The sequence below is a fragment of the Serinus canaria genome, chromosome 2 (genome assembly GCF_022539315.1).
Source record: "Serinus canaria isolate serCan28SL12 chromosome 2, serCan2020, whole genome shotgun sequence".
NCBI lineage: Eukaryota > Metazoa > Chordata > Aves > Passeriformes > Fringillidae > Serinus > Serinus canaria.
The window spans coordinates 47,562,277-47,589,575 of NC_066315.1; the positions used below are offsets into that span (position 1 = coordinate 47,562,277).

At 38.4% G+C, this 27,299-nt stretch overlaps 1 protein-coding gene across 4 annotated transcripts in view; it reads right to left on the bottom strand.

Moving 5' to 3' along the window:
• ELMO1 (engulfment and cell motility 1) overlaps positions 1 to 27,299 on the bottom strand; it is a 304,600-nt gene that overhangs the window by 157,200 nt on the left and 120,101 nt on the right. For all 4 annotated transcript variants that reach the window (XM_030231869.2, XM_050971394.1, XM_050971395.1 and 1 more), the window contains 2 exons: positions 26,136 to 26,267; positions 3,906 to 4,010 (listed from right to left, as the gene is read on the bottom strand). In XM_030231869.2, the coding sequence (XP_030087729.1) occupies positions 3,906 to 4,010; positions 26,136 to 26,267 (237 nt within the window). The remainder of the gene's footprint in view (positions 1 to 3,905; positions 4,011 to 26,135; positions 26,268 to 27,299) is intronic.

Genomic DNA, 27,299 nt, shown 5'->3' on the forward strand with positions numbered 1-27,299 from the left:
AACACAGAAGAAAAATATAGACAAGCCACTAATTTGTCAGTCATGAAATTCATTAGAATGAGAAAGGTTTTTTCCACAGACTCTTTACACTCAGAAAAATTAAAAGGCACATTGCTACAAGTTACCAGTAAGAAAAATTTCAATATGTCTGTATTGAATAAAGTCTGCCTTCAATGGTAACTTATAATTTTATTTTTAAAATTAGTAGAATGTGAAGCTGAAGTAGTTTTGGAAAGGAATAAATTGAAAGTGGGGGAACACATGACTTGTCTGCTACAAAAGAACAAAAAAATTATCTGTCACAAAGCTTTATTCCAATCATTTTCTTCTCTGTTAAATTTAATTATACACTCTAGCCATCCTATAATTATGGATCTTGGGAAGATGCCAATTATTTCCTGTGGAAATTTTTAAAATTTCTTGCAGAAATTCAACATTACTTCCATATATCAATGTATTCCATATACTATGTCATCACCTTTTAAAAGCCAAACATCTATAGTGATTGATTATTTAAGTGCAACATGAAGAAATTCCAGTATGTATCAGTCACTGATAGCACCAGACAATTATTTAAAGAGAAAGAAAAGATAACTCAACAAGAAACTAATTCAATAGGACGCTTATTTAAAAAAACAAATGATAGCTAATGACACCACACAGTCAAAGAGAATGTGTTTGGTTTTTTCCCATTCACTAAACAATCTTTCTACTGGAGGCTCCAGTCATCTTGTATGGCAAACAAAGCCCTGAGGTTCGAACTCTGTTGACTCAAAGTTTGTGTAAACACTGTGTTTATCTGAAAGAAGACAGCTAGCAAAGAAAACATATTACTGCAATATCATGAAAAAGCATACAATGGGGGGGGGAAAAAAAAGTGGATTGTGGGGAAGTAGTTAAAAAAATAACAAAACAAGGGGAAAAGTGTGGTTATTTCTGTTTCCTACTTTACCATGTGACACCCATATTTTCACCCTCATGCCTTTTGCTTTCAAGATGCAGTTACCCATCTGCTGCAGTGCCTTCACGCCCATGTTCTTTAAAGCATTGCAGTTGTATTTACTCTTCCTACTTTAGTGTGCTAAAGTACATTAGTTTTCTACTGGTCTTTGAAGCCCCACTGCCAGACCCCAAGAGGGCACCTCAGTTTCAGACATCCTTCCTACCTAACTAATCTATTTGTTATGCAAATTACTCCTAAGCAGAATCTCTTATGAGAGGCAGAACAAGGAGTGAAAAGGGAAGAGATTACTTATTGACTGTATTCTCTTCTAACTTCTGCTTATCCATTATTTTCATTAATACAAGAGCTAAGGGTCATGGAGCAGGAGCATCCTAAGAGTCACAGGTTAGACTGCAGGGAATTATGCTGCCCATTAAAATGCAACACTGCCAATACACTCACTGAAACCATTATGACTTCCTGATAGCGTCTCTGCTTAATACATCACATTCTATCAGGGAAAACTTCAGTTATTCCCAGTTTGTTTCAAACCAGCTCTGATTTTCAGCCTCAATTTCTAATTACTGCATAGCAGAGATAGTATCTGGGGCTTAGGAATTAACCCATGGCACAGGAATCAATTGAATTGCAAAGAGACAAGTTGAAAATAATCTCTCCTCCTAGGAACCAAACTATTTCCAAGTGTCAGCAATGAAAAGAGAAGAGCTCCTGTCAAAAAAATTTTTCAGGATGCAAGTATATAGCTAACAATTGCTTGTGGAAACTTCAGCTTGACCACAGAAGGAATTTTATTAGGGTACAGGAGTAGAAATACATCTGAAAAAAAATAAGCAAGGTCAACAGGCTGTACAAGTAGAGCAAACTGGCATTGTGGGAGGTTTGGGAGCCAAAGGCCATGAAGGAAAGGTAATGTTAGATGTGAAATAAGGAAAGTGAAAAAGGAACAGGTATGTCAGGGCCCACAGGAAACTACTGTACACCAGCTAGCAAGTCAAGGAGATGAAGAGGGAGAAAGTAGGTATCTTTTGCAATCAAAGACTATCAACACTGTAGGAGTTGCACAACACCATCATCTCAGAGGTGTTCCTACTGCGCCAGCAATGCTGTGTAAACACTAAGTAGAACTCCTCAGAGTGGTGGATAGACTAACATACTCCCAAAGCACATTTACAGTCCCCAAAGCAGCTTTAGGCAAGCAATTGAATCTGAGAGTGCCTCTGCAAGGCACTGCTAGTGGATGTGTACTCTTTCTCAGGAGGGAAATACATGAGGCAGTCAGGCACTCTCCTAACAGGAACCATGCAGGAATAAAACCAGGCAGCTCAAAACAACAAAAATTCTCAGTAATGCAGCAGCAAAAATACTGCATTATAGAAACAGGGCTGAGCCGGCAGCAAAATCCTTTCCAAAAAGAGGCTAATTACATGCTTCACTGAATCCAATTTTTAAGACAGCATTTGCAACATGAACATGAAAAAATAAGAAAAACTTGAGAGATGCCAAGGAAAGCTCTATTTCAACAGATTTTTTGTCCTCTTTCAAACATTTCAAACTTCTTTAAAACATGTCTGACCCATTTGGAAGCTCTGGCTACCTCTAATTCTCTAAACAGAATTTTCATAAGTATGAAGTAGCACAGTCCAGATCTTATCAAATTTTAATGAGAAACAGTAAGCAATTTTCTTTTTATAAACAAAAACACTATTCAGCATAGTTTCTCCAGAAAACATGCTCTTTATTCATTACCTATAAATCCCTTGATTTCAGGGATTTATAGGGGTTGATAAATAATATTGTATAGAATACAAACACTAATATTGTATAGAATACAAAGACACTACCACAGTGTCTTTTTAAAGAGTTATTGCTAGATTCAGACAGAGGAGAAAGATCCATTTAAAGAGCAAATCCTACAATCTCATAATCTGGTATTATGTCCATACATATCATCAGACCCTTTGCAAACCTATTAGAGCTTTGACACCAACTTACTTCAAACAGAAAACAGATGATAACATATATTAAAAGATCACTCTTGACTTTTAGTGGAAATTATTGGTGTGTCTACTGTTTTCTTACTGTACACAGCCTTCTTTAACCAGGTTTGCATGAGCATTTCTGTTCGGGAATTAAACCATCCCTATGAACTCCAGACACTGACTTTTGTGACTGTCCTCCCTATCTGTGCTTGCTTGGTTTATGCTTGGCAAGCATTTTATTTCAATAAAGTTCAGGAAAAGTTGTTCTCTTCAGAGGCAGGAATTATTCAGCTGTATGCCTCTTCTTGTAGGGATGCAACACATAATCTCCTCTAACTACCTTTGAAATAACCTTGAAATAATGTAGGAGGTGGAGTGGGCAGGGGGCAGGAATGGGTTACACAAGTAAATCATGATGCTTTGTACGTATTTTACTCCCAGCCTGACATCTCCTACAGCAGTAGTTTTAGTGGAAGCATCTTAACTCTCAGTACCCTGCCAACTCAGTCACCTCTCAAAGCACTTGATCTTCAAATCCTCCTTTCCACAAAAAAATACTGTCAGTTTTTGGTAGACTCGGAGGAGGTCAGAGATTTCTGCATAATTACTCCTTTCTGAGTTTATGGTCATCCATTATGCATCTGACAAAAGCACAGGTTCATTTCTCTTCTCTTTGCAGGCCTAAGCAAAAAGGAGCACTTGCAAAAAGTAATATCTGAATATTTGACTCAGCAATAGAATAGAATACTTGATTCAGCAATGACAGACAAGACACTGTGCAGCTTTCTCCTAGAGCTTTTACAGAGTTATGTCATGTTTTAGCGTCACATGGTTTGTCTTCCTAGAGTTTGCTATTAATGATACCAGGATTTTGATTCTCCCCTCCAAAGTCAACTGCAAACAGGACATAATTGCTGTGAACAGGCAACTGCAAAGATCTCCATGACAAGAGGAAGCCTTACCCGAATATAAGCATCCTGGTGATGTTTAGCAAAGTACAGCATGTTGTCGAGGGCCAGCATTCCAGGAGGGGTCTGAGTAAAATCCATTGCTGGGTTTACATGATTCTGCAAAAAAAGAGCAAGATCACTCAATGAGCACCTTTACAAAACCTGTCAGTCCCCCAGTGTTGGTGAGCACCGTGTTAGTGTGCTGTGTCAAAAAATGTTCAGCAACAGAGCTCTTTTTGCTGAGCAGAAAACTCCTAATAAGGAAATGGCCCATGCCTGGAAAAACTCTACAATCAAATGCAGCCACTATGAGGTTGGCATGTCAGTAATTCACTTCTGCAGCTGTGGAATGGAGTTTCCCAAAGGCTGTACTCTTTAGAAGCACGGACACCCATGTCACTCATGGAGATAGACTCCTAGGTGGTACTACAGACTAAAAGTGCATGAAAATACAGATAATTGAGCCAACACCAACACACCTATTTATACAACTGTTATGGAACTATTGCAAATAAACCACAAAAAAAGAGAAAAAAACCTACCAGGCTAAATAGGTGTATCAAGTCTATTGTATCTTGTGGACTCCTTAACACAAAGGTACTCAGATAAAATTTTATATGAAAATAAACAGATTCATCTTGTGGAATTCAGGTACATTTTTTGTTACATTCTGAACCTATTAGTTTCATCTATGGAATTAATGTATAAACATACCATGTAAAACTAGAACTCATTAGCTTCCACATGCACGTACATATTGCGGATGTTTAGTTTCACACACTACATAAAAACTACGGGTGCCCAAAATATTCATTAACTCAGCTGATTTTTTGACTGTATGGAATAAAATGTACATTTGAATAAGCTTCATGCAGTTCATGGTTTAGACATGAAAGTTGGCCTGGCTGCACTAAAGAAGCTTCTCAGAAGTCCCAAGAATATGTCTCCATCGAAAAATGCCTCCCTTCTGCTAAGCTCTTTTTATCACCTTTGCAATGTCTTCTCTACTCATCATTCTGACACAGAAAGATATCCCAAGCTCCTTTGCAATGACATTTCTGTTCTGGAAGACCCAGCTGACAGGGACTTTAAAAGTGCATTTACTACCAGAAAACTGGCAAAGCTCAGCACAGGTTTTTTCCATTAATCTGTTTCTGTGGTGTGCTCAGGGTCTGATCCACCCCCTTCACTGATCAAAGCATAGGTTTTACTACTTTTCCTTCTGTTGAGTCTGTCAGGTGGTAGAAGTGAGTGATTCTACTTTTTTGTCCATTTTAGCTTCAGATGTATCGTATGTTAGTTTTAGCCAGTCAATAATTCACTGTCACATGAAAGATTAAAAATACTAGAAAGCAAAATTTATACATTAAGATGCCTGCTGCCACTTCAAAAGTAGACAAATGTATTATTCTGAAGATGGCATGCAGAACCTGTTGGTTGTACATTTCCATATTAGGGCTACCAGTGTACAAGCAAAACAGTCACAGGCTAATTAGGGAATTAAGAGGATGCCTGGAACCCTGGATTTTATACAGAAAGATCTATGTAATAAGTATTTAAGAAGGGTAGTTGGAGTTTAGGAAGAGGAAACAATGTCTCACAGAGTTGTAAGTTTCAAAAACTCCCCTTTAAACTTTTTTTTTTTTTACTTTCATCCGCTCATCTGAATGATAGACAATAGCCTTTTATGACTATTTCCCCAACTCAACCTTTCATTTTCCACATTGATGCATTTATCATTCAGAACATTTAAAATCAGTACAAAATTTCTTCACACACATCACAAGCCCTACAGACTTCAGCTTCTGGAAGGAGAAAACTTCACTTCCTACAATTTTCAAGCATTTCAAAAAGGGCATTTCAAGAGAGGCTGAGTCTCACTGACACAGAAATGGCCCCCTCAACCCAGCATGAATATCTTACAGATCCTTCTCTGTATTTGAAACTACCTCCATTTTGGCCACAAAGTACAAGTCCTTAGGAACACCTCTTGATACTTTACTGTGTCATGAGGTCCATTATCTTGGGAAAGCTACTGGGAACCACAGGAAGCACCAGTCAGCAGGGAACCCTACAGCACCAGTTTCACAAAAACTTATGCAAGTAGAACTGCAGCATAGGGTTGAATGTGCACTCTTGGCTCCCATGTTACAGCACAGGTAGGGTACACTTGGATAAATACCTGACAAGCACAGATAGTTTCAAGACCTACCTGCATTTCTCCAGCTACTAAAATACTAGTACTTATTTCACTGGAATTTACAATGGTAAAAAAATGCAGGACACAAATAAAAAGCCTGACCTAATGTTGCTTGAATAGTTTTTTGCTTCATCCCATTCTAAATCAACAAACAAACAGCAAGGACATGAGGAATCTCATGACATTTGGTAAGGATGACTCATTTTGTCTCTTAGCATCACTACCAGTTCTATGTTCAATCAGAAAAACCATCTCTCCATCACTTTTACTTTATCTCCAAGTCAAGCCTATAAGCCCAGCTATTTCCAGCTATTTTCAGTTTCTTTCTGTTTTGCAAAAGTTTCTGCCTTGTGGGATCCCAGTATAACTAGGGCTTGATCTTCAGCTCTATTGACTTAAATATCTAGAAATACAGAAGCAGATAATAGCTGAAGATCCACAAGACAGTTCTGGCATGTGTGAGACAATACATTACCTTCAATTATTCCTCAAATTCAAAAGGAATGTCAGACACTTTGTTCCCTTCCTTCTTTCTCCCTCCCCCTAAAATCATTCCTTTCTTAACATGATGAATATTTGTGGTTGAAATATTAAGTTATTAAGAGTGGGTTTAGAAATGAGATACAAAGTTACATTATCTAAAATGCTGTAGTGAATAATTCAGAAGAAGGCAAACACCCCACCTACAATATAATTTATTAAATATATGGAACACAGCACTTCAGGCATATTTATTGCATCCATTTAGAACAAAATCTATGGCATTTTTTGCTTTATGAAAAGCTAGGAGTAAGAAATATAAATGAAACAGATTCGTTACTCCCAATTTTTCAGATAATTTTTGAGGTTTTTTTCCACTAGGCTGAGTAATATCTTTGCATTTTTAAGCTTCAGCATTTATGTGGTTGTGGTATTTAACAGCTTATGCTCTTATGCCATACATGTTAACATACCAGAACATTTAAGAATTTGTTAGCCAACTCAATAGGATACTGTGGGAAAAAAAAGAGTTCATTGCTTTTGATAAGATGAAAAGTCAAAATCACATCTGCTTATGCTATTAAAAAAAAAAAAAACAAACAAAAAAACCAGAAAAATATCACTTGGCATGTTTCACAATATGATAGCTATTCTGGCTAAATCCCAGTGCAGTAATTACAGACAACCTAGCATTCTAATGCAGGCCTGGCTGTGTAAAGCTTTCTTCTGGACCCTGAATGGCTTCACTGTCTTACTCCTGGCAGCAATGTCTGAGGGATGTATGGATTTCACTACTAGGTACGTGTCCTCACACCGAGGTGCCTATTCACAGCAAGGGTGTACTGTCTGTAACTGCTAATGGAATAAGGACCACTTATGCCTTACATTATTCCTAACAACAGTATTTTCCACGTGAACACGGTGAAGTACAGAAACTATTTATTTCCCTGCATTTCTAGGTGATTAACATACAAATTTATTTCTGTCTTGACAGGTATTGACAGCTTATCACAGATTTTGCAATGATGCTGTGTGCAGCAGCCATGTAAATCAGTCGCCAAATCATGCTAGTCTATCCTGAAAACAGTATGGAGCAGGTGTTAGACCCACTAATACTTCTCCCAATCCCAAAGCAGCTCATATGAATCCCTGTTCTGCATGCCTCACTTCTGTAAGTGTCATGACAAAAACACATCAGAAGTTTCCAGGGAAGAGTCAGGACTGCAAAAGAACTGATGATAGAACAACTTCCAAATGTCACAAGAGTCCAATTTTAATGGCGTCTTTCTAAAATGAACCCTCTCAAAACTGGTCATATTTTATTTTTTTAACAGAAAAAGGAACAATCTGCCTACCAAGGTAACACCAGGGACAGCAATTTCTTTCTTCCATCTTCAATTACTCGCTTACTCATTTTCTTCATCCTTTTAAATCTAACCTACTGTTCTGTGGGCTGGGAAGGAAAGCAATTACCTACCTGATTCTACAGCTCCTGTGCAAAACCTTCCTCAGATCAAATTGGGAAATCATAGTAGTAAATACGTGGATGTTTGTTCCTCAGAACTCAGGACAAGAAGAGTGGGAACTTTTTAAGTGAGATTTAATGTGAATTATGAATTGAAAAACTTATGCTAAAAGTATCAACGAGCACAGAGACTCACCATTTACCTCTTCCCTAAATAAACCTGAAGTTTTACAGGCAAAATGTTCCCATCTGTTCATTTACACAAGAATTAAAAATAAGGAAAAATACTACATTAAACCAACATTTGTGAAGAGGTAGTCAGCTAAAATTCTTCATGAGGAAATATTTTTGTCTTTTTATTTTACAGCACTGTATTCAAAAAGATGATGATGTTGTACACCATTTCCATCATCACACTTAATGAAATATAACAGTGACTTGGGAATTTTCAGTCTCTGTGTAATCAATGAAAGCAAGAACTAGCAGATTTGTTTTTCTCTTGATAACTACTTAAACAATCAAATGTGGTTTTTTTTCTTCCAAAGCCTATTTTTTTAATTTATAACAGAACTCAGTGCTAGAATGAAAATGTATCAGGAGGATTCCTGAATTAAAAAAAAATAATCTACCAACAAAACCACAAAAAACCCACACTCTAATGCAAGTAAGAAGTATCCAAAGTTCAGTAACTGCTATATATTTGAAAGAATATGAAGAAAATAATTTAAGATACTTTCAGCAAGTCATTTAAATCACATTCACATTATTTCACCACATATAAAGAACTCCAACATATTTCTACTGGATATAATATTCATGAAGATATAAAAATTATATCTGCATACAATGATGGTGGTTTTCCTTAAACTCATTTCTAGGTCTTTTCAGCTTTGTGTTTTGGCAAATATTTGTCCATTTCTACTAGCAGGTAGAAATTTTGAGGTTTGGTTTTCTTTTTGTTGTTATTGGTGTGACAGCTTTGGGATACATATTAGTAGACAACAAAAAAATGAAACACGCCCCTGTGTAGGTAACATGTTAAGCAACAGACATGCTGGATCAAGTTTGACCTCACCAATATAAATCTAATCCTTTCAATATCAAAGAAATTTCAAGTACAATCTGCACATCATTTGCCCTACAAAAGATAGAAAAGCAGTAATTTGAGTACTGCCTATCCTTAACTCATTGAGCTACTATGTAATCTAATGTAAAGAACAATAGAGTTCTATGTAAGTCACCAGCAGAAATCTGTCCCAGTCCTGTAAAGATGCTATAGTGGTAAAACTTGTAAAAATCTGAATGTTAAGGAGGTGCAATTAAAGCACCTAAAAATCACTAAATAGATCGCAACAGGTGTGTCAAAAGCACTACATATTTTCAATCACGAATAAATTATACATTATAAAGCAAGACAAAATGTTTTTGCATAATTCTTTGTATTTTACACATGCCTTTGTTACATGGAGCTAATGGTTCGGATTCCAAAATCTTAAACCCTACAGGCTGCCAATAATTTGAAAGCCTAGAAGAATCCAAAATGACTGCTTTAACTCAGATGATCACATTTTGTCCAATGCATAAAAACTGTGAGCCACCTTTCAGGTTTTATTTCAGATTTTAAAGTTAGATGCATGTTTAGCACTTCACAGATTATTGACTTCTTACTACTGAAGTAATGTTTACTGGGCAAATGTAGTTATCAAGCGGTAACACATGCACTCTTTCAGGGTACATAGAATGAATCAATGGGATGTGGTCATTTCAATTAAATTTTTTCAGCATGGAAAATTACTTTCAGATATCTCACCATATCCGCTAAGCTTACAGAAAAATGGAATAAGCAGTCAAACATCCAGTTGCAGGTATAGTTGGGACTGTGTCAAAAAACTAAAAGCCATACTAGTTTATTTATTGAGATTACCAGATCATTTTACAGCCAGACCCTGCCATATTCCCTGTCTACCCTGACTTTTTGGGCAAAGTTAGTCCACTTTAGATTAAATGGCTGCCGGATGAGATGTGAACTAATCCAGATGGCTTTCACTGCAGGGAATTAGGGACCCTTCCCATGAGACCTTCTAGAGGCTCAGCTGCAAGAGTGTGAAACAGGTGTCTCTCCAGCCAGGGCTGCTGGAGAGCAACCAAGAGCTACAGCTTTTCAGAAAGCTCCAGCCCTTACAAAATCACAATGGAACATATTACCCACCTTCTGGCCAGCAAGCCACTTTTGTATTGTTTAAACTACAACACTGATGAAGTACACAGGGAAGAACTGGCACACAGCACCCCCAACCTCAAAAGAACTACTGTTATAAATACGGGCTTTTTTATGACTTAGGAATGTTCTGGGAGATGATTGCTTTAATTTTACCAATGTCATTAAAGCTGTTTGCCCTCCCCACACAGATAGACACTAAGGCATGAATTCTCCTCTTGCCCAGCAGGAGAAATATCAAGCTAGCAAGAAGACAGCTATGTGAGAAAACAGTGTGAGCAGTACTAGCGGGAACAGCAAGCCAAAGAAATTAATCCATCTACACTGCAAATGAACACAGATTAAATGTTTGTGACTAGACAGAAGTCATACCCACAAGACCCAAAAACTACCTCAGCAATTTTATCTCTGTGCCTCCTATCAAATGTGTCAATTAGTTAGACTTAGGGTTCCTAATTTTGTCAAGAAAAGCTTTTTTTGAGTTTGGGAAAATTTAATGCCTGTTCAGTAAGATTGTGACTTCCACTCATTATTTAAGCATAATGGCTCCATAATTCAGGAGAAATTCAGAGCTCTTCAACAGATGTTTTTTACAAAACTTAAGGAAAAGATACAAAACAGTTCATGAGTGTACATATATATTTCAGCATAAGCTCCAAACAAATGAGCTACATTGCCTATCAATAAGAAAAAAGAAGAATCTCTACACCTTTTTCTTAAGTAAAATGATAAGTTCAAAACCAAATTGTGCCAACTCTTGGGCTACTTGGAGTTTTTTAAGCCTTAGACTACTATGAGAGCATATATTTGATTGTTTTGGTTACACTCTGGGCAGTTTTATCTAAACTTTTTGACATAACATTCGCTTCTGAAATTTAAGGTGCATTAATTGAAACAACTTTCAGTTGTATTTCCTTTTAAAGAAAAATTGCTTAAATTATAAGCAAAAAAGTAAAATCAAAGTCAGTCAAGTAAAAATAATCATTAGAGGAAGATTATTTCCTGAGGATGTGCATCTACAGGGGGGCCACTTCTGTGAAGCAGCCACTTTTGTGCTGAAGTGGCTTCTTTCCCATGTCATCACTGAAGAGTGAAATTCTGAATACCTTCCTGCTGCAGCAGCTATCATGTCCAGAAAAAGATATGATGCTTGTGTACTATGGTAGGCACAACCACAGAACAAGAAGATTGCCACTCCATTTGAGCAGTGAATTAGAGTTGTCTTGGAATTTCATGACTACCAATGGCAGTGGTGGCTGGGGACATCCGTGCATCTCTACAAACCACGCTGCTTTGAGAACAGAGAGCTTGGAAAGGAGTCTGAACTCAATGCCAAGCATCACGAGGTAGGCTGGGACAGATCCTGCTCTCCCTTTAGATATTTCTGTAGAAAGGTTTTGTGATTTTCCTCTTCAAGCAAGCTGGTCAAACCTCTGTCATATGCAGAAGGAAAGGCCCAGGCTGTATTGAGTTCAAATACAGTGAAGAGAAGTTAGCCCTATGTCTGAGAAAACCCCACTTCAAAAAGAATAATCCCTGTGAATCTACTGGCTGCTTGGCAGCCAGATACAACAGCTGTCCAAATTTAAAATGGAAAATTCTGTCCCAGAGCTCTGGAAAACAGAACTGGAATGGCCTTTGCAGTCAGGCATAGGGACCTGCAGAGCTGGGTGAAAAAGCCAGCTACCATTTAGGAGCTCTGTGGTTCACCCACTGACACTTATTTTATTACCTGTGACCAAGTCAAGCTTCTGATAATTGCAGAGGATAAGATGAAAACTAATCTACAGCAAAGGAGCTGTCAACATATGTGATATTTTAGCTACTTTTGGATGGACATTCCCAAGTACAAAATTACCACCTCTACAGTCAAACCTTTCCCCTGCTGGAGGAAAGCAGCCACGCTCTGTAGATGTCAGGGACAGGTTTGGAATACAAGACCAATCCTTCCTAAAACCTTTGAGTTTATATTCTGCCTTAAATCAGCAATAACCAATGTCCGTTCTGTAGGATACCCTCATCTGTCCTCAACAGCAAGGTAATTAAAAAAGTATACAACCAAAAAATCCCCAAAACACATTACAAAGATTAAAAAACTGCTGGATCCATTCACTAAAGAATTTCAGTTCCTTTGAATTTCAGTTCCATTTTTCTTTGCCTCCCTCTCCAGGAATGTGAAGCTCTTCTGACTAGAGTTGGGCTCTGCAAAATGCTGATATGTGTTGTATGTCTGGGTACTGTTCTGCTCTGCCTTCATTCTCCTCCACACAAATGTCATAAAGAGGATGCAGCTGCAACAAAATGTAGGGAGATTTTTTTTTTAAAAATAAGTAATTTTTAAAAGAAGACATATCTCTACTATTCTATGATTTTATATGGGGGCTGTGTAACAAGTGGACTACATTTAACTACCAAAATATTCAGAATTCAGATATGAAAGTGTTTTTAATTTGGGGAAATAAATTGGTTATTTTAAAACAATCTGTTGATTTATTTATTAATTTGTTTTTTTAGAAAAGGTGCATTTCTCCCTTGTCTTTGAATTTATTCTCAGGCCTCAGTTAATGAAATCTCATATTGAAAAAGAATGTTTGTAGCTCTTTGTAAGTGAAGAAAATCAAAATACTTTGTGTCCTATGCTATTTACTATACTTTAAATATTACAACATGCAAAAAAACCCCATGAGAAATGAGACAAGGAGGAAAAAAGCAATAAGCACATGTAAGTAACACACATATGTGTTTACATGCATGCATACAGTAAAAAACTTCATAAACCTAAATATTTGCTGTAATTACATTAAATTGAATTTACACCGTTTCACAAAACTATCATCATTTAGTATTAAGCAGGGGTTTGTCTAGAATCATCTATCTAAGCCAAGTCTTGTGAAAGAGACAAAGCCAACACAACAAAAGAATTCAGATGTCATTATATCTGACCAGTTTTGTGGGGGATGGTTCCCTTTTTTTGTGTGTGTGTGCAATTCCTGAGACATGGTACATAATATCCAGAGAAAGACATCCAAGGTCCATCCATCTCCTAGTGAAGGGGTCAGAAAATAATTCTTCTGTTAAGAAACAAATTATTCAGCCCGATGACATTCAAATCCATGGAGCTTGCCTGCCCCCACCAGTTCTTAACTGGGATGCACATGGCAAAGAAAACTATTCAGTGAAACCATAAATAGTATATATATAAAAGAAAAAAACCAACCAGAAATGTAGTACTCCATTGTGACTGATTTTAAATTAGCACATTTGCATTTGTTAGTGAATTTTCTTCAAGAGAAGCATGCTTTTTCAAATCACAAAGACTTTAATGCTTATTTTTTACAAGTTTGCAATTGAAAATATGGGGAAAAGTACAAATAGTAAAATATCAGCCTTTTACCCCCCCTTCTCAAAACAACTATCTTCATTAAGAAAATGATTTAAAGCATAATTCCTTCAACTCATACATATAATAAGTACAAAATCATGAAATAAATAATTAAAAATCAAAACACAAAAGGAATGATGTTATACAGAGCCACACAGACACACGATCTTAGATATTTCATTCTGGTTAGTTTTAACTTCATTGCTGAAGTGATACTGAAAGGTCAAAGAAGCTCAGTGGCCCATCAAGACTTTTTTTCCCTTCCTTTTAAATCTGTTCTCCTCTGGAAGGACTAAAGCTAAGAGGAATTCAGCTGCATATGGTAAAAGGCTGGTTTATTAATTTTACCAGTGTTCAAGTTGCTAGATGCCCATAGCTCCAGACAAGTAGTCCTAGGAAATCACATGCAGCTGTATGGTAAACAACAACAGCAGCTTTAACATACGGATTTTGTGGTCTCTCTCATTGGTCGCTATAAAGATGAATCTGACCCAGGGACCTCATCCTGTGTGTGTCAGCTCAGATGAACGGCACCAAATTTATACAAAATTAGTAATTCTCTACTGCACAGATGTCATCAGGTCTGCCTTTCCTGGTTACAACATAACCCATTTTCCTTAATAAGAAAAAAGTTCCTCAAGTTTTGTCCAAGTCATTTAAACCCTCATGCCTCCAAACAGCAGTAATTCTCTTGTATGCTTCTGTTAGCACCCAGGATCCGCAGACAGCAGTCTGACAATGAAGAAAAATTGCCCTGTCTTTGGAATTTACAGATAATTCTCAGGCTTTTCAGTCATCCTTGCATATTTATTTCACACTGCAATCACACTTGGCTGAGAAGATGTGATGTCCTCCAACAGCATCTGCCCCTGTGGCCAGAGGAGATTTCCCCTCTCTCTTGGCGGGGGTTGCACCCTCACTGACACATAGGGCAACTGTGGAATCCTTTGAACCCTTTAGGGAAATCCCCAGGGCCTGGTCTTGGAGGAATACACCATAGAGTCTCCACCTAGGCTGAAAGAGAAGCTCCCCCACGGAGCCTTGCATCCATCCCAGTTCCTTTCCCCATATGTCCCAAATTCTAGCGATTTCTCCTTTTCCTGTTCCCTCATTGGTTGTGGTATCCCTGGTGGCCGGCCCTGTCTTCCCTGTGGCCCAGCGCCCTTTGCCCTGCCCTTTGCACCATCCCCGTGCCCTCAGAACATTGGCCACTGACCCCTACTTCAGCCTGTGCACAGCACATGGCTTGATGTTTTGTCCCTGATTTCCCTTCGGCATGCTGGAATAAACATTCACTAGAATTTATCATACAAAAGGCCCTTCAGCCTCTCTTTACTGAGCTAGCCATGGCACATGTAGTGTGAGGACTTGATTGCTTTGCCTGAGCTTGGACCCAAGTGGCTTTTCCATAGGAGATGCTTATTGGGAAGTAGGTAGCAGCATCTCCCATCTAAACCCCACGCTGCTACAGGCAACCAGGCTGCTCCCCTGCTTGTGCCTAGCAGGCATCCGCCCACACATCCTTACTCTGCTCAGAGTGGTCCAGGGGCTCAATGAAGAGATTTGTGGCTCAAACACTAACCCTGGGGCCTGCCCTGCTCCGAATTATTACAGAGGAGATGTCTCCCACCACCACACACTGACTTGAACATCTCAGCACATCAAAGTGTCAGTGTGAGGAGTGCAACTTTGCCGAGTTGCAAACCTCAGCAGGGAGTGCTCCATCCTACCCACAGGAATCCTCTTTTCAGCACAGCCCTGCATTTCCACAGCCTAGCACCAAACACATGCCATGGCATGGAAATATGGAATTCTTTGTTTATGGCAAACAGTAGCTTAGAACTAAGAAAGTCTGCTTATGGGAAAGATCCCAACAGGTCACCTAACAGCACCAAGCATGAGAGTAAACTTGAGGGATTTCTGGATTTTTTCCTCTCAGGTTTGAAAAGAGATTTACTGCTAATGCTCACATTTGCAGAGCATACTCTGAGTTGGCATCAAATGTAAGTTTTTCTGATTAGATCTAGAACTACATTTACAAAATCTTGTCTTTTACAGATTCGTAAAAACTCCTGTCAGATCAAAAACAAACAAACAAACAAAAACTCACCACAAACAAACAAACAAAACCAAACCAAAACAAAACAAAATCCTACCAAAACTAAAAGTCCCAGACTGCAAGAGAACCTACACAAGGCTGAAAAACACTCAGAACACAGGAGGATATTTTGGGGAGGATAAAATATCTCACCAGTAAGTGCCAGAAAGGAAAATATTTACAGTGCACTGTATAACAAACCATAACATGCAAGCCAAATTAAGTAACCCCTTAGCCTAAACATCAAACATCTGCTGGCATTCAACTGAGAAATGGGAATTTACAGCCAGAACAGTTATTTCTACATTTCTAAGGCTGAAAAGATTGTGTCCATGAAAGCAAGCTGTTGAAAAACTTTGGCGAGCAGCTGACATCTGGTGTGATACTGGTGCCCTCTGCAGCCAAATATTACACTTCAGTTACCAGATTTCTTTTAAAATGAGATTCCAATGTACTACAAAAAATATCAAGCCATATACAGCAGGGAAACCAAGTATTTCTATCTGTAGGTGAATTTTAAAGAAAAACAATCCTGACAGACATTCAGTATTACGGTAAAGAGAAGATCTAAGTATTTAGTTAGAAAACCTTCTGTGAGATTTCCACATTGAGCTTCATACTGTAAAACAATCTAAAAGATTCATCTAATAAATTAAAACAATCCTTTGTTTTTCAACAAGCAAAGTGAAGACTTCAACTAGTGAAATGGAGCCTTTGTGGTTTTGGTTTTCTTTTTAAGTTTACTTTTAAAAAACAAACTTAAAAAGTCAATTTTCAGATTGAGTTATCTCCATATAGATTCAGAAAAATTAACTGTAGAATTAACAACTGGCTTGCAGATTGCAGCTCCTCCAAATGCCAGTATAGACAAATAAATTCATTAGTTACATCTTTAATATCCTCATCAGTTCATTTATAGATCTTTACACTTCCATTCTCTTTTTCTTTACTTTTACTTAATGTGTTTTGCTCACCTTTCTCACAGAGCCTTCAGCACCTTTCTTGTGGTTGCTCTGCCTGACATCTATCAAGCAGCAATGTTCACAGAAACATCAGGAAAGCAAGATGTCAAAAGCAAAGGGAAACTTGAGGAAAATATCTAAATAACTGGTAAATCTGGTTGTGCCACCTGCAGTTCAACTTGTCTGTCACTTTCCATTTTTAAACTTTAATTTCAGATACTTTAAAATTATTTTAAAGCGTTAGAACAGAATACCTAGAATTTTCTTTCTGTGCAAAAGCCTTAGCAAGTTTTAGCAATAATTTAACCATTTTTAGGAATGCTTTATTAAGCACTACATCGCTCTAACCAAATCAATTTTTATGTAATTGTTTGTCAAAATCCTAGCCCACTCATTCTATGCAAGGAAAACTTCTAAAGACTTGCTCTTGTTTGAAATTCCTTTTGAACATGGGCTGCATTTGGCTGCATTATAAATACTTAGGATTAACTGAATTTAACAAATCTCTTTGGAACACACTTTTTCTGAAGATGTTGCCTCTCCTGAGCATTCCCTGGCCCCACCTTCCAAGCTTACAGGAAGAAAAGCAAACCAGGAGTGGAGTGGAAAGAGAGGGTAAGTAGAGAATAGTGAGAGATGAGTGCCAAAGTCAGGAATTTGTGAGTGAAAAGGCTTAAAAGAAGTGCAGGAGTGCTAGGGCAGAAACCAAGGCAGTCCACACAATATTAATAAAATTCACAAGCATTTCAAACATTCACATCAACTGAGATGTTTTCACTGTTTTAAGGTCAATATTACTTGAGGTTCTGGGCTGTTATTTCCAGTGATTAATTACATCATGTTCTTGTGATACTCCTGTACACAGCCAGAGGATTACACAGGTAAAAGTTACTCTGTGAAAATAGAAATTAAAGAACTGTATTTTGTCTAAAACATTTCCAAATAAGTGTTTGTGAATGAAAATACAGTCATATGAATATTCATCTCTGTCTCATTACTTAAAAGATTATCAAATACTGACAGTGACAGTCACTATTACAACTACCTTCTTTCTTAACACCAAGAAATAAATATGCATGATTAGTTTTCATTTTCCAAAACTTACCTGGAAGAATAAATCAGTAATGGCTCATTTATATGAGAGCTACTGAAAGATTTTAGCTTCAAAACGAAATGACAGGAGAATGAAGCTCACAAAGAGTGGAGAAGAGCAACCTCTGGTGGTCGTAAATGTAAAAACAAGAGGAGAAATCCAAATTTCTCCAAGAGGAGAAATCCAAGTCCTGTCTTATCCCACTGGTCCAACATCAGGCGAATTTCAATGGCAAAGGGCAGAACCTGGGGGCTTTTTTTACCTGGACCTATCATCTGCGAATTTAACTCTGCTAAATAAAAGGATACTCAAATCTTATGAAAACTATGTATTACAATGAGAGGAGAGGACAAGAAGAATCTCCTTTCTGGCAGAGCGCTGTAAGACATGGATTTTGCTGTGCTGAAAGGTGCTTTTTTATTAGCCAACACTACTAAATGACAAAGGGTTTTACTTTAGAAGGAGCCATATTTACATAAAGCAATATGGCAACTGACCAGAAGGTCTGGCAAAACAAAAGCTCAGCAAAACAAAATCTGTTCAGAATTGGGTTTTTTCCACAGCAACAAGTGATTTCACAAGTTTTGAAATAGTAGATAGAGAAAGAGAGGGTTGTAGGAGTAGGAAGAGTGGAGGTGGATGGAAAGCTACTAATAGCTTTCAGTAGTACAGACAATCTGTCATCTATGCTGTTCTACCATTAAGCCAGTGATTAAATTTTATCAATCTAAAATTTAAAAAGGATCAGGTCTAAATTTTAAAAGGATCAGATCTAGTTTGGCACATATGCAACATTGTTCTAAAAATGTTCCTCTGCCACTGCCAAAGCCAACAGGAAAATCTAAATGTAAGGATTCATTGTTTTTATTATAGTTGAAAAGCTTTCCCAAATGATAAAATCCTATAATCTCCACTTTGGTAGAGTATAATCTGCCAAAGGAAATAACAGGGAGATGGGAACTAAATAGCTGCAGACAACAGCTCACAATCTTTGTGATGAGCTTTTCAGCATTTTAGACCAGTTCCAGATTTCAGTCTCAAATCACAAAGTCTCAGCTTCCTGTTCAGGGCTTTCACGGTCCTACAACTCATAACATTGCAAGACTTCAAATATTCAGGCTTTCCTTTTTTTTTAGGAAGAAAAAGGATGAACATCCTCAGGTCTTCAACAAGAATAGCTAAGTAAATGCATCACATGGTGTTTGCTTCTGTCCATCTCCCTCTCACCCACTCTCCTAGGAAAGTTTTATCCTCCCTAGACTGGCAAACTGGTACCATTAATCCAGATGATTAGCTGGAACCAGGAGGCTTCAGAGATCCAGCTGACAGTAACTCCATAGAATTTAGTGGCTGGTCATACTCCTGCAGGGTTTGGCATCCCAACTCCATCCCAGTCTTGCCCTGTGTTAACTTTAGAGCCCAACTCAATCTACTGCTTAATTGACTACCACTCATCCACACCATGCAAATTACCTAGAATTGTGCACTGCCATTTCACTGCATGACTTCACTTTGACTCTTTATTTTCTGCCTGTCAATAATAAAGGTTGAATGATCATCACATAACAACCTAATTCTTTATCTACTCACTTTCTATCACTGCAAATCTGAACTTTTTAACTTTTTTTGAATACACACACATCATCTCCAGCAAACCTGTGACTCAAATCTTCAGTCAAATAATTTGTCATGAATGGTAGGTTGCAATATATCAACAATTGAAGTTAAATTGTTCAAAACTAGGTTGCAACTATTTCACAGCCTAGAATGACAAGCAAAAGGTAGCACCCTACCTTTAGAAAAAAAAATACTTGAACTGTGGTAAAACTATTTGAGTCAGAACCCCACACCTTATGGTGCAAAAAAAAAAAAAAAAAAAAAAAAAAAAAAAAAAAAAAAAAAAAAGCATTTTGCCTATAGATCAGTTAAGAGGTGGGGCTCATTGTGTTGACTATTATTACTATGGCAAACACTTCCTATTTCTAGATGATGTGCCCAGTTTTTAATGTCTTGGACAGCATTTATTAGGCAAGTGAAATTTTCACACTGAGACAAAGATTAATATTTGGTCCATGTGCCTAAACCTAGTCCATCCATTTCTGAAAATAAAACACAAGAGAAATGCAATTTGTGTCTGTCTTTAGAAAGTCCTGACAACTTTTAGTGCAAAAGTTGGAAATGACTAAGCAGGCTTCATACTGATGGAGGAACAGTGTTAGAGGAAGAGGTGGAGAGAGGGACACTAGGGAAAATCCAGAGGAGAACCACCTCACAAGGAGAGAGTGAGGATGTAAAAAAGGAAATTCAGGGAGAATGAATGAATGAATGAATGAATGAATGAATGAATGAATGAATGAATGAATGAATGAATGAATGAATGAATGAATGAATGAATGAATGAATGAATGAATGAATGAATGAATGATGATGAGTGATCAGACATGCTGGAAGGAGATAGATCCAGCTGGATATCAAAATAGAACAAAGAGCCCAAGGGGAGTGGGAACTCAAAACCAAAGACTAGGGAAAGAAATTGAGAGAGAAAGGCCAGAGAAGCTAAGAAGCTGGAAAGCAAAGCGTGATAGCACAGCACAGGGAACCTCCAAACTACCAAAGCTCAGTGAAAAAACCCAGAAACAGCCTAAAGAGGGAGTTAGCAAAACACAGAAAGGAGGTGTGGTGTGTCAGCCCTGGCCAGCAGCCATGCACACACCCAACTGCTCACCTACTCCCCTCTTCAACAGAGCAAGGGCAGGAAAAGGATGGAAAAGCTCACTGGCCAAGATAAGGATGGAGACTGTTCCATCATGGGCAAAACAGACTTCACTTCTGTAAAGTCAACTCAATTTGCTGCCAACAAAAACAGATTTGAAAAGTGAAAACAAACACTAAAACAACACATTTCCCCCATGTTTTCCCAAAGCTTAAACTTAGTCTTTCACTCTGAAATCCTGGGGTGGGGGTGGGACACAGAGAATGCCATGAAAATGAGAGAGGCGGAAAAGAAACTGCCAAGCGAGCACGCGGAAATTACACACACCAGAGCTCTACTAGGTAGGTTGAAGAGAACAGCAACTAAAGGCTGGAGTCATTTGAGTTTGTGCCTCTTGCAGGTAATGATTACAAGGTATTAATTACATTATTAGAAATTATTTTCCCAATAACCTCCTTTTGGCAGAGTCAAGGAGGGAATTCCCTCTGGGGAATATATCAGGATGTCAAGGAGGTTACCGTGGACAGTCAGCTCATGAACTATTCTGAGACAATGAGAAACACCACAGAAGAACCTATGAGAAAACTCTTAGTTCTTATCATCAAAGTGCTACTTGGATACTGTGCTGTACAACAAGGGATTTTTGAAAAAGATAAAGATAAAAGACCTAAGATAAAGTAGATTAAAGATAAGTAGCTTAAGATAAAACTAAGTAGCTGCTCATCTGAGCCATAAAGAAGAGAAAAAAATACAAGTCTGAAAGGAATCTTAGAAGCTCCTCAGGCCTGTATTTTGCCTAAGGCATGCTTTAGCTAACTTGCAACTGTTTTTGAAGCTTCTTTCCAAAACGTTTTGGACAAATCCTCCAAAAGTGGAAAACTTACTAATATGAGGAGAAGCAGCACCAAATCCTTGGTGCTGCTTCTCCTCATATTAGTAAGTTTTTGCAATGTTTAGCAAATCAGCTATGCAGGCATTTAAGTCATCTATATAATTATTCATGTCTTACTTCAGACTGCTCTAAGCTACCTTGGTTGTTGGTGTTTTTTTCCTTTCACACAGTCCTCATGTGCTTTTTTTCCTGGACCCACCATTGTGAAATATATAAACATTTTTATAATTATTTGATCTCCACATTTAAAGTTGTGGCAAATTTCGTCCCCAGCATTCCAATTAAAACTCTTTCCAACAAAGGAATTGCCATCACTGGCTTTTACCTTACACATGGCCTCCTCCCTCAGCATTGGCACACACACTTGAGATTTCCACAGCATTCAGGCTGACTGGCTAAAAAGGCAATCTTTCTAAGTCAACTCTTGTAGGACATCTCCCTCATCACTGCAGGAGCCTCACCCTCTGCACACAACCTGCATTCAGTCACTCCACAAGCCACTACAGAGTTTACTGAAATAATATAATGTTCTATATATGAATGATGTCTAAGAAATGCAAAAAATGGCCTCAAGAGTTCATATGTTTTGAAAATATATTTCCAGATAAATACTAGCTAAACATTCAACTTTTTTTGTGTCTACATTACACAGTCTCTCTTATCTTTTCCCACAGACAAGATACTTGCCTGCAGATTAAATTCTTGCCAGGGGTCCTAAATGAACACCATTGTTCTCTGTATGATTGCATAAAATGACATTATTTCTGTTTCTGTAATCCAAAAGGTCATCTAATTTGTGAAAGACATGGTGATTCTTCCATCACATTTCTTCAGAACATGTTAACTTTCTTAGGCTACCACCACAAACATCCTGAAAGTCAAGCCCATGCCTGACTTTTAAAGAATATCCCACCATTCTCAATTTCCCTTTAACTTGTCACCTTCTATCAGACAGTTCCTAACTGATTTCATATCTCCTTCATTAATCCACATTTAATTTTGCTACACTAGCAAATTCCAGTATAGCACAGCAAAATTATGGAATCGCTCACTTTCCATGTTGGCTTTTTTCGTTTATACAAACCATTTATATTTAAATGAAGAAAATCACATCAAAACAAACAAACAAAAAATCCTCAGAAGCTCTAAACACTGAAAACTTGAGAAAAACCATTCCGGTGTGAGATTATTGGAGTTGCTTTTTCCAACATGTTAAGTTTCTTATTATTTGTTCACAGCTGCCTATAAACAAACACATTCATTACAACATCTCAATGACAGTAGTGCTGTTTCAAGAATTATGATGAAAATATACAGGATTATGAGGTTTCTTGTAACTATTTTCCACCTCAATTATAGGAATTAAGTGTACTCAAATACAAGGGGGACTATTCAGGCTATTTAATTTGCTATTGACTCAGAAAATAATAAATAATTCAATGGGGTGGAATGTATCCCAGATCTCCTAATTGGGTCACTTTTCTTGTAGTCATCAGCATTTCAATAAATCTCACAACTGTCTCATATAAAAATCTCTTTACTAGGTCATCACAACCATCGGGTAAGGTCCTGTGGTTGCTTTAGCTGAATGTAAATTTCTAACTATGCAGTTTTACAAACTACATTGTAAGCTTCTGAAACCATGTCTCGGCTTTGTCTCTTTTTCACATTACATTTGTAGGGGGGCAAGGCTTTTTGATGTGGCTGAGAAAAATAAACAGAATTCTTGCAATTCCCATACAGAAGGAGAACAAGCAGTCCAGGAACAACTTAATAGCCAGATATGGTTTTACTTTCTTCCTTGAAATGAATATTTAATCAGCTAAAGAAATTGGCTTCCTGACCATCAACACCAGTGGAATGATGACGGCATTCCAAGTCAGACTCTTGTTTGGCAGGTTTCTTGTGCCTCACAGCTGAAGCAGAGGGGAGACAAACCTCACACTGTTCAGATCATGATCAGTTTGCTAATGCCACTCTCTACCTGCAGCTGATGAAAGCACTGAAGACATTTTATGGAAAAGAAGCAGATGGGGCAAAGGTAGCTGGGAGCCAGAACACTTCCCATGTATGAGGCTGAAGATGAGCAGCCAGATTTCACAAGGGGCCCTGCTCCGTTTCCCAGCCCTGTGGGGAAGGTAATACTCCTCTTCAGCTATTAAAAATGTTGTACCTGCAGTGTCACCTGGACTCTTAGCTCAAAGTAAAGCTTCTGTACAAAAGTAGAATAACTCTCCTCACAGTTCACTGTTGACATTTTTATAATTTGCACTTTGCCTCACCATACTGCTAATAGAATAACCTGTCCCCCATTAGGGCTCTCACTATGGTGCTTCTTTCACAGCTTACTTTCACATATTGCTTCTTATCTCCCACTATGCTTCCCTACATTTTCTTCACTGCTTTAATCCCAGTTCCCATTCCCCCCTAAACTTTGCTCCCAATCCCCTTTTGAAAGGCTATCATAATCAAATTGTAAACAGTGCTGCAGTTACCCTTGACAACTGCCAGAGTGTTTTCACTAGGCTTCCCAATGAACAGCTTCAAATGGGAGTAATGAAGCTGAGGGATGAGTCAACAAAAAAAAACCCCTCACACTGAGCTTCAAAGGCTCCTTCAAAGCACTAGTTTTGCTATCATGCTTGCAACCCAAAAATGACAAGTTCCTCCCTTCCCATCTATTTACTTGATTACTCCTTACAGATACAACAGCACTGTGGTAATTCTTTCCTCATTCATCAGTAATGAAAAGAGCTATCAGAAAGCTAACAGAAAGCTCTACCCAGTTCCTTTGTGGTTTTGGGAGAATTGAGCCCTGTGCCACAGAGCTGGGCAGAGCACTCTAACTGCACAGGAAGCTTCAGTTTGCACCAAGAGTGCTGAAAACCTCTCTGTCTGTAACTGTGGCTGCTGCACAATATTCAGTGTGTATCTGCTAGGCCAACAGGACAGTAATGGATCACAGGAGATATGAAGCATACCATTTTACCTAAGGAGAAAGAAAACTGCAAACTAACTTAGAGTAAGCAATAAATCAAGATATAAATTCACTGTACATGTGCACGCTCTGTTTCTAGAGGGGGAAAATACACATTATAAGTTACTATAAATGTGTGCAACAGTTCAGCCAGATCATGCTCTTCTACCCAACAGGGTTTTGTTGGCAAGCCCAGAACTCCAATTCATCTAAGTCAGGGTAGAAGAGATTCTGCATCCCCTACTCACAGACTGAAGGACTCTAAGCAAACAAAACACAAGTGAGTCCATAGAGACATAACTCAGATTTATTGTGCTCATAAATCCATATTATTGCTAACAAACTACAGTGACTTTACAGGGCTGTCAGAGATCCATTAGGCAATGCCTGTTCATTCAAGTTATCATTAAAAGTTAGATTCTAATGGTGCCATGTCATGCAAAACTACATGCTTAAACTTCAGGTAGTTATTACTTCCAGCTAGAATCATGGAATTATTTAGGTTGGAAAAGACCTCTGAAATAATTGATTCCAACTGTGCTATGATCACCACCAATCTATGTCCCTAAGAGCCACATCTACACATCTTTTAAGTACCTCCAGGGTCCATGACTCAACCACTTCCTTGGGCAGCGTGCTCCAATGCTTGACATCCCATTCCATGAAAAAATTTTATGAAATATCCAATCTAAAACTATTTGTCTTGTAACTTGCTATTTGGGAGAAGAGACTGACCCCCACAGGGCTACTACACTCCTTCCATGGAGTTCTAGGGAGTTGTAGGGAGCAATGATGTCTCTCCTGAGCCTGCTTTTCTCCAGGCTAAATACTCCCAGCTACCTCAGCTGCTCCTCACCAGCCTTGTGCTCCAGACCCTTCACCTGCTTTGTTACCCTTCTCTGGACAAATTCCAGCACCTCAGTCTCCTTCTTACTGAACACAGTACTCGAGGTGTGGCCTCACCAGTGCTGAGTACAGGGGCACAATCACTGCCCTGCTCCTGCTGGCCACACTATTGCTGATCCAGGCCAGGATGCCATTGGCCTTCTTCACCATCTGGGCACATGCTGGCTCACGTTCAGCCAGCTGTTGACCAACACCCCCTGGTTCTTTTCCTCTGAGCAGCCTTCCAGACACACTTCCCCAGGTATGGATCATTGCACAGGGTTGCAGGACCCAGCACTTTTACTTAACCTCATACAGTTGGCCTCAATTATCCTCCACACACTCCAGGAATCTCCTAGAATGTTTCCTCTCTCCTGTATCATATTTCCAGCTGACAGCAGGTACATTCAAAGTGCCTTGTGAGAACAAGTGTTACAAGACAAGATCTTGAGACTTGTCCCAGATGTTTGTGGAATATTTTGCTTGCTTCTTTATCCTGTTTGGATGGCCTGTAACAGACCCCCACCATGAAATCTACATCACTGACCTTCTTCCTGGTCCTTACCCATAAACACTCAATCCTATTGTCACCATTACCAAGCTCAGGGCAGTCAAAACACTCCCTAACATACAGGGCTACTCCACTACCTCTGCTTCCTTGCCTATCCCATGTAAAGAATTTATAGCATCCATTCCATTAGCCTGGCTTCTGCTAAAGCTGTCACTTGGAGTTAGCAGGGTTTCTGGGGAAGGGGAGGAAAGTTATTCCTTTTTAGGAAATAGACAGAAGAGCAAGTAAAGAAGAGACTAATGAAAAGATGTACTATAATGGATGCATACACCCCCTTTCAGTGGACTACCACACAAAAATACTCACAATAAATCCAAGTTTTTTATAGTCTCGAGTGTACATAGATTTCCTTTTCTCCATGCTGCCACTGCTGTTGTTAGGTTCAGATTCGGCATCAAATGCAATTCTTCTGAGTTCAAATATGATATCCCGTTGAGCCTATGTCAGAACAAGGTTAAAAAATTGGTTAAAACAACTGATCTCTCACTTAATTAAACAATATCACAAAAGATGTTTCAAAACACAGTATTCCTGCACACTGCCCAAAGCTTCTGTGTCTAAATTCCCTACTTCACACTTGGAGAGACAGTCAGCAAGAATGACCTCATGGTTCCCACATTTAAAAGTCCTCACATTTATGAGATTCACACATGGGGTACTTAAGTTTTGACTTCCAGAAGCAGGACCCATGTTAGCAAGGCCTCTGCCTTCACAATTTTAACCACAGCCAAGAGATCACACACATTTCAAATTAAGCTGGTGATTAAGCTGGTACTTAAGCACCTTGCTGGATCTGAACACAAAATGACTCAGCACTCTGCATTTATTGTGGTAACTATCCATTTTTGCTACTGCAGAAATAGGCAGGAGAGGAATTACTGCAGCTGGAAATGTCCCAAGACAGTGATAACCACACTACCAGCAATATTAACAACACTGTGTTAGTCACTCTCTATGGAGATATGCACTAATTTACTGCATGTACAATCCCAAGAGTCAAAATTTTCCATGTCAAACTTAGGAAGCATAAAATCCTACAGCATGATGTTACTTATGTTTATTACTGTCTCACTCTCCCACCTTCTCTTCTCCAAACTATTAGCAAGTCTTAAGATAACTTCAGCTTAAAAATGAAATCAGGTTCTTCCTTGTACAGGGCCTAAATGAAGGCCACAAAAATTAAAGAAACAAAACACATCATTCCTACAGCTCATTGACCCTGTGTTTAAATCTCTTGAATATCTTAGGGGAGTGTCAATTTTTGCACAATGAACAATATCAAAGTCAATGTCTGCCCACAGTGAGCAATAAACAAATGAAGTACTTTATAGGTTCCCAGCAACAAAACCAGGGTTTTTTGTTACACAATTTAACTTCAACTCTAGCATGCCAGAGATTTTCCATGCCAACATTTAATTTTGCTCTACAGAAGTACTTTTAGGAAGGACCATAGTGCTTTGGAGAAGAGCA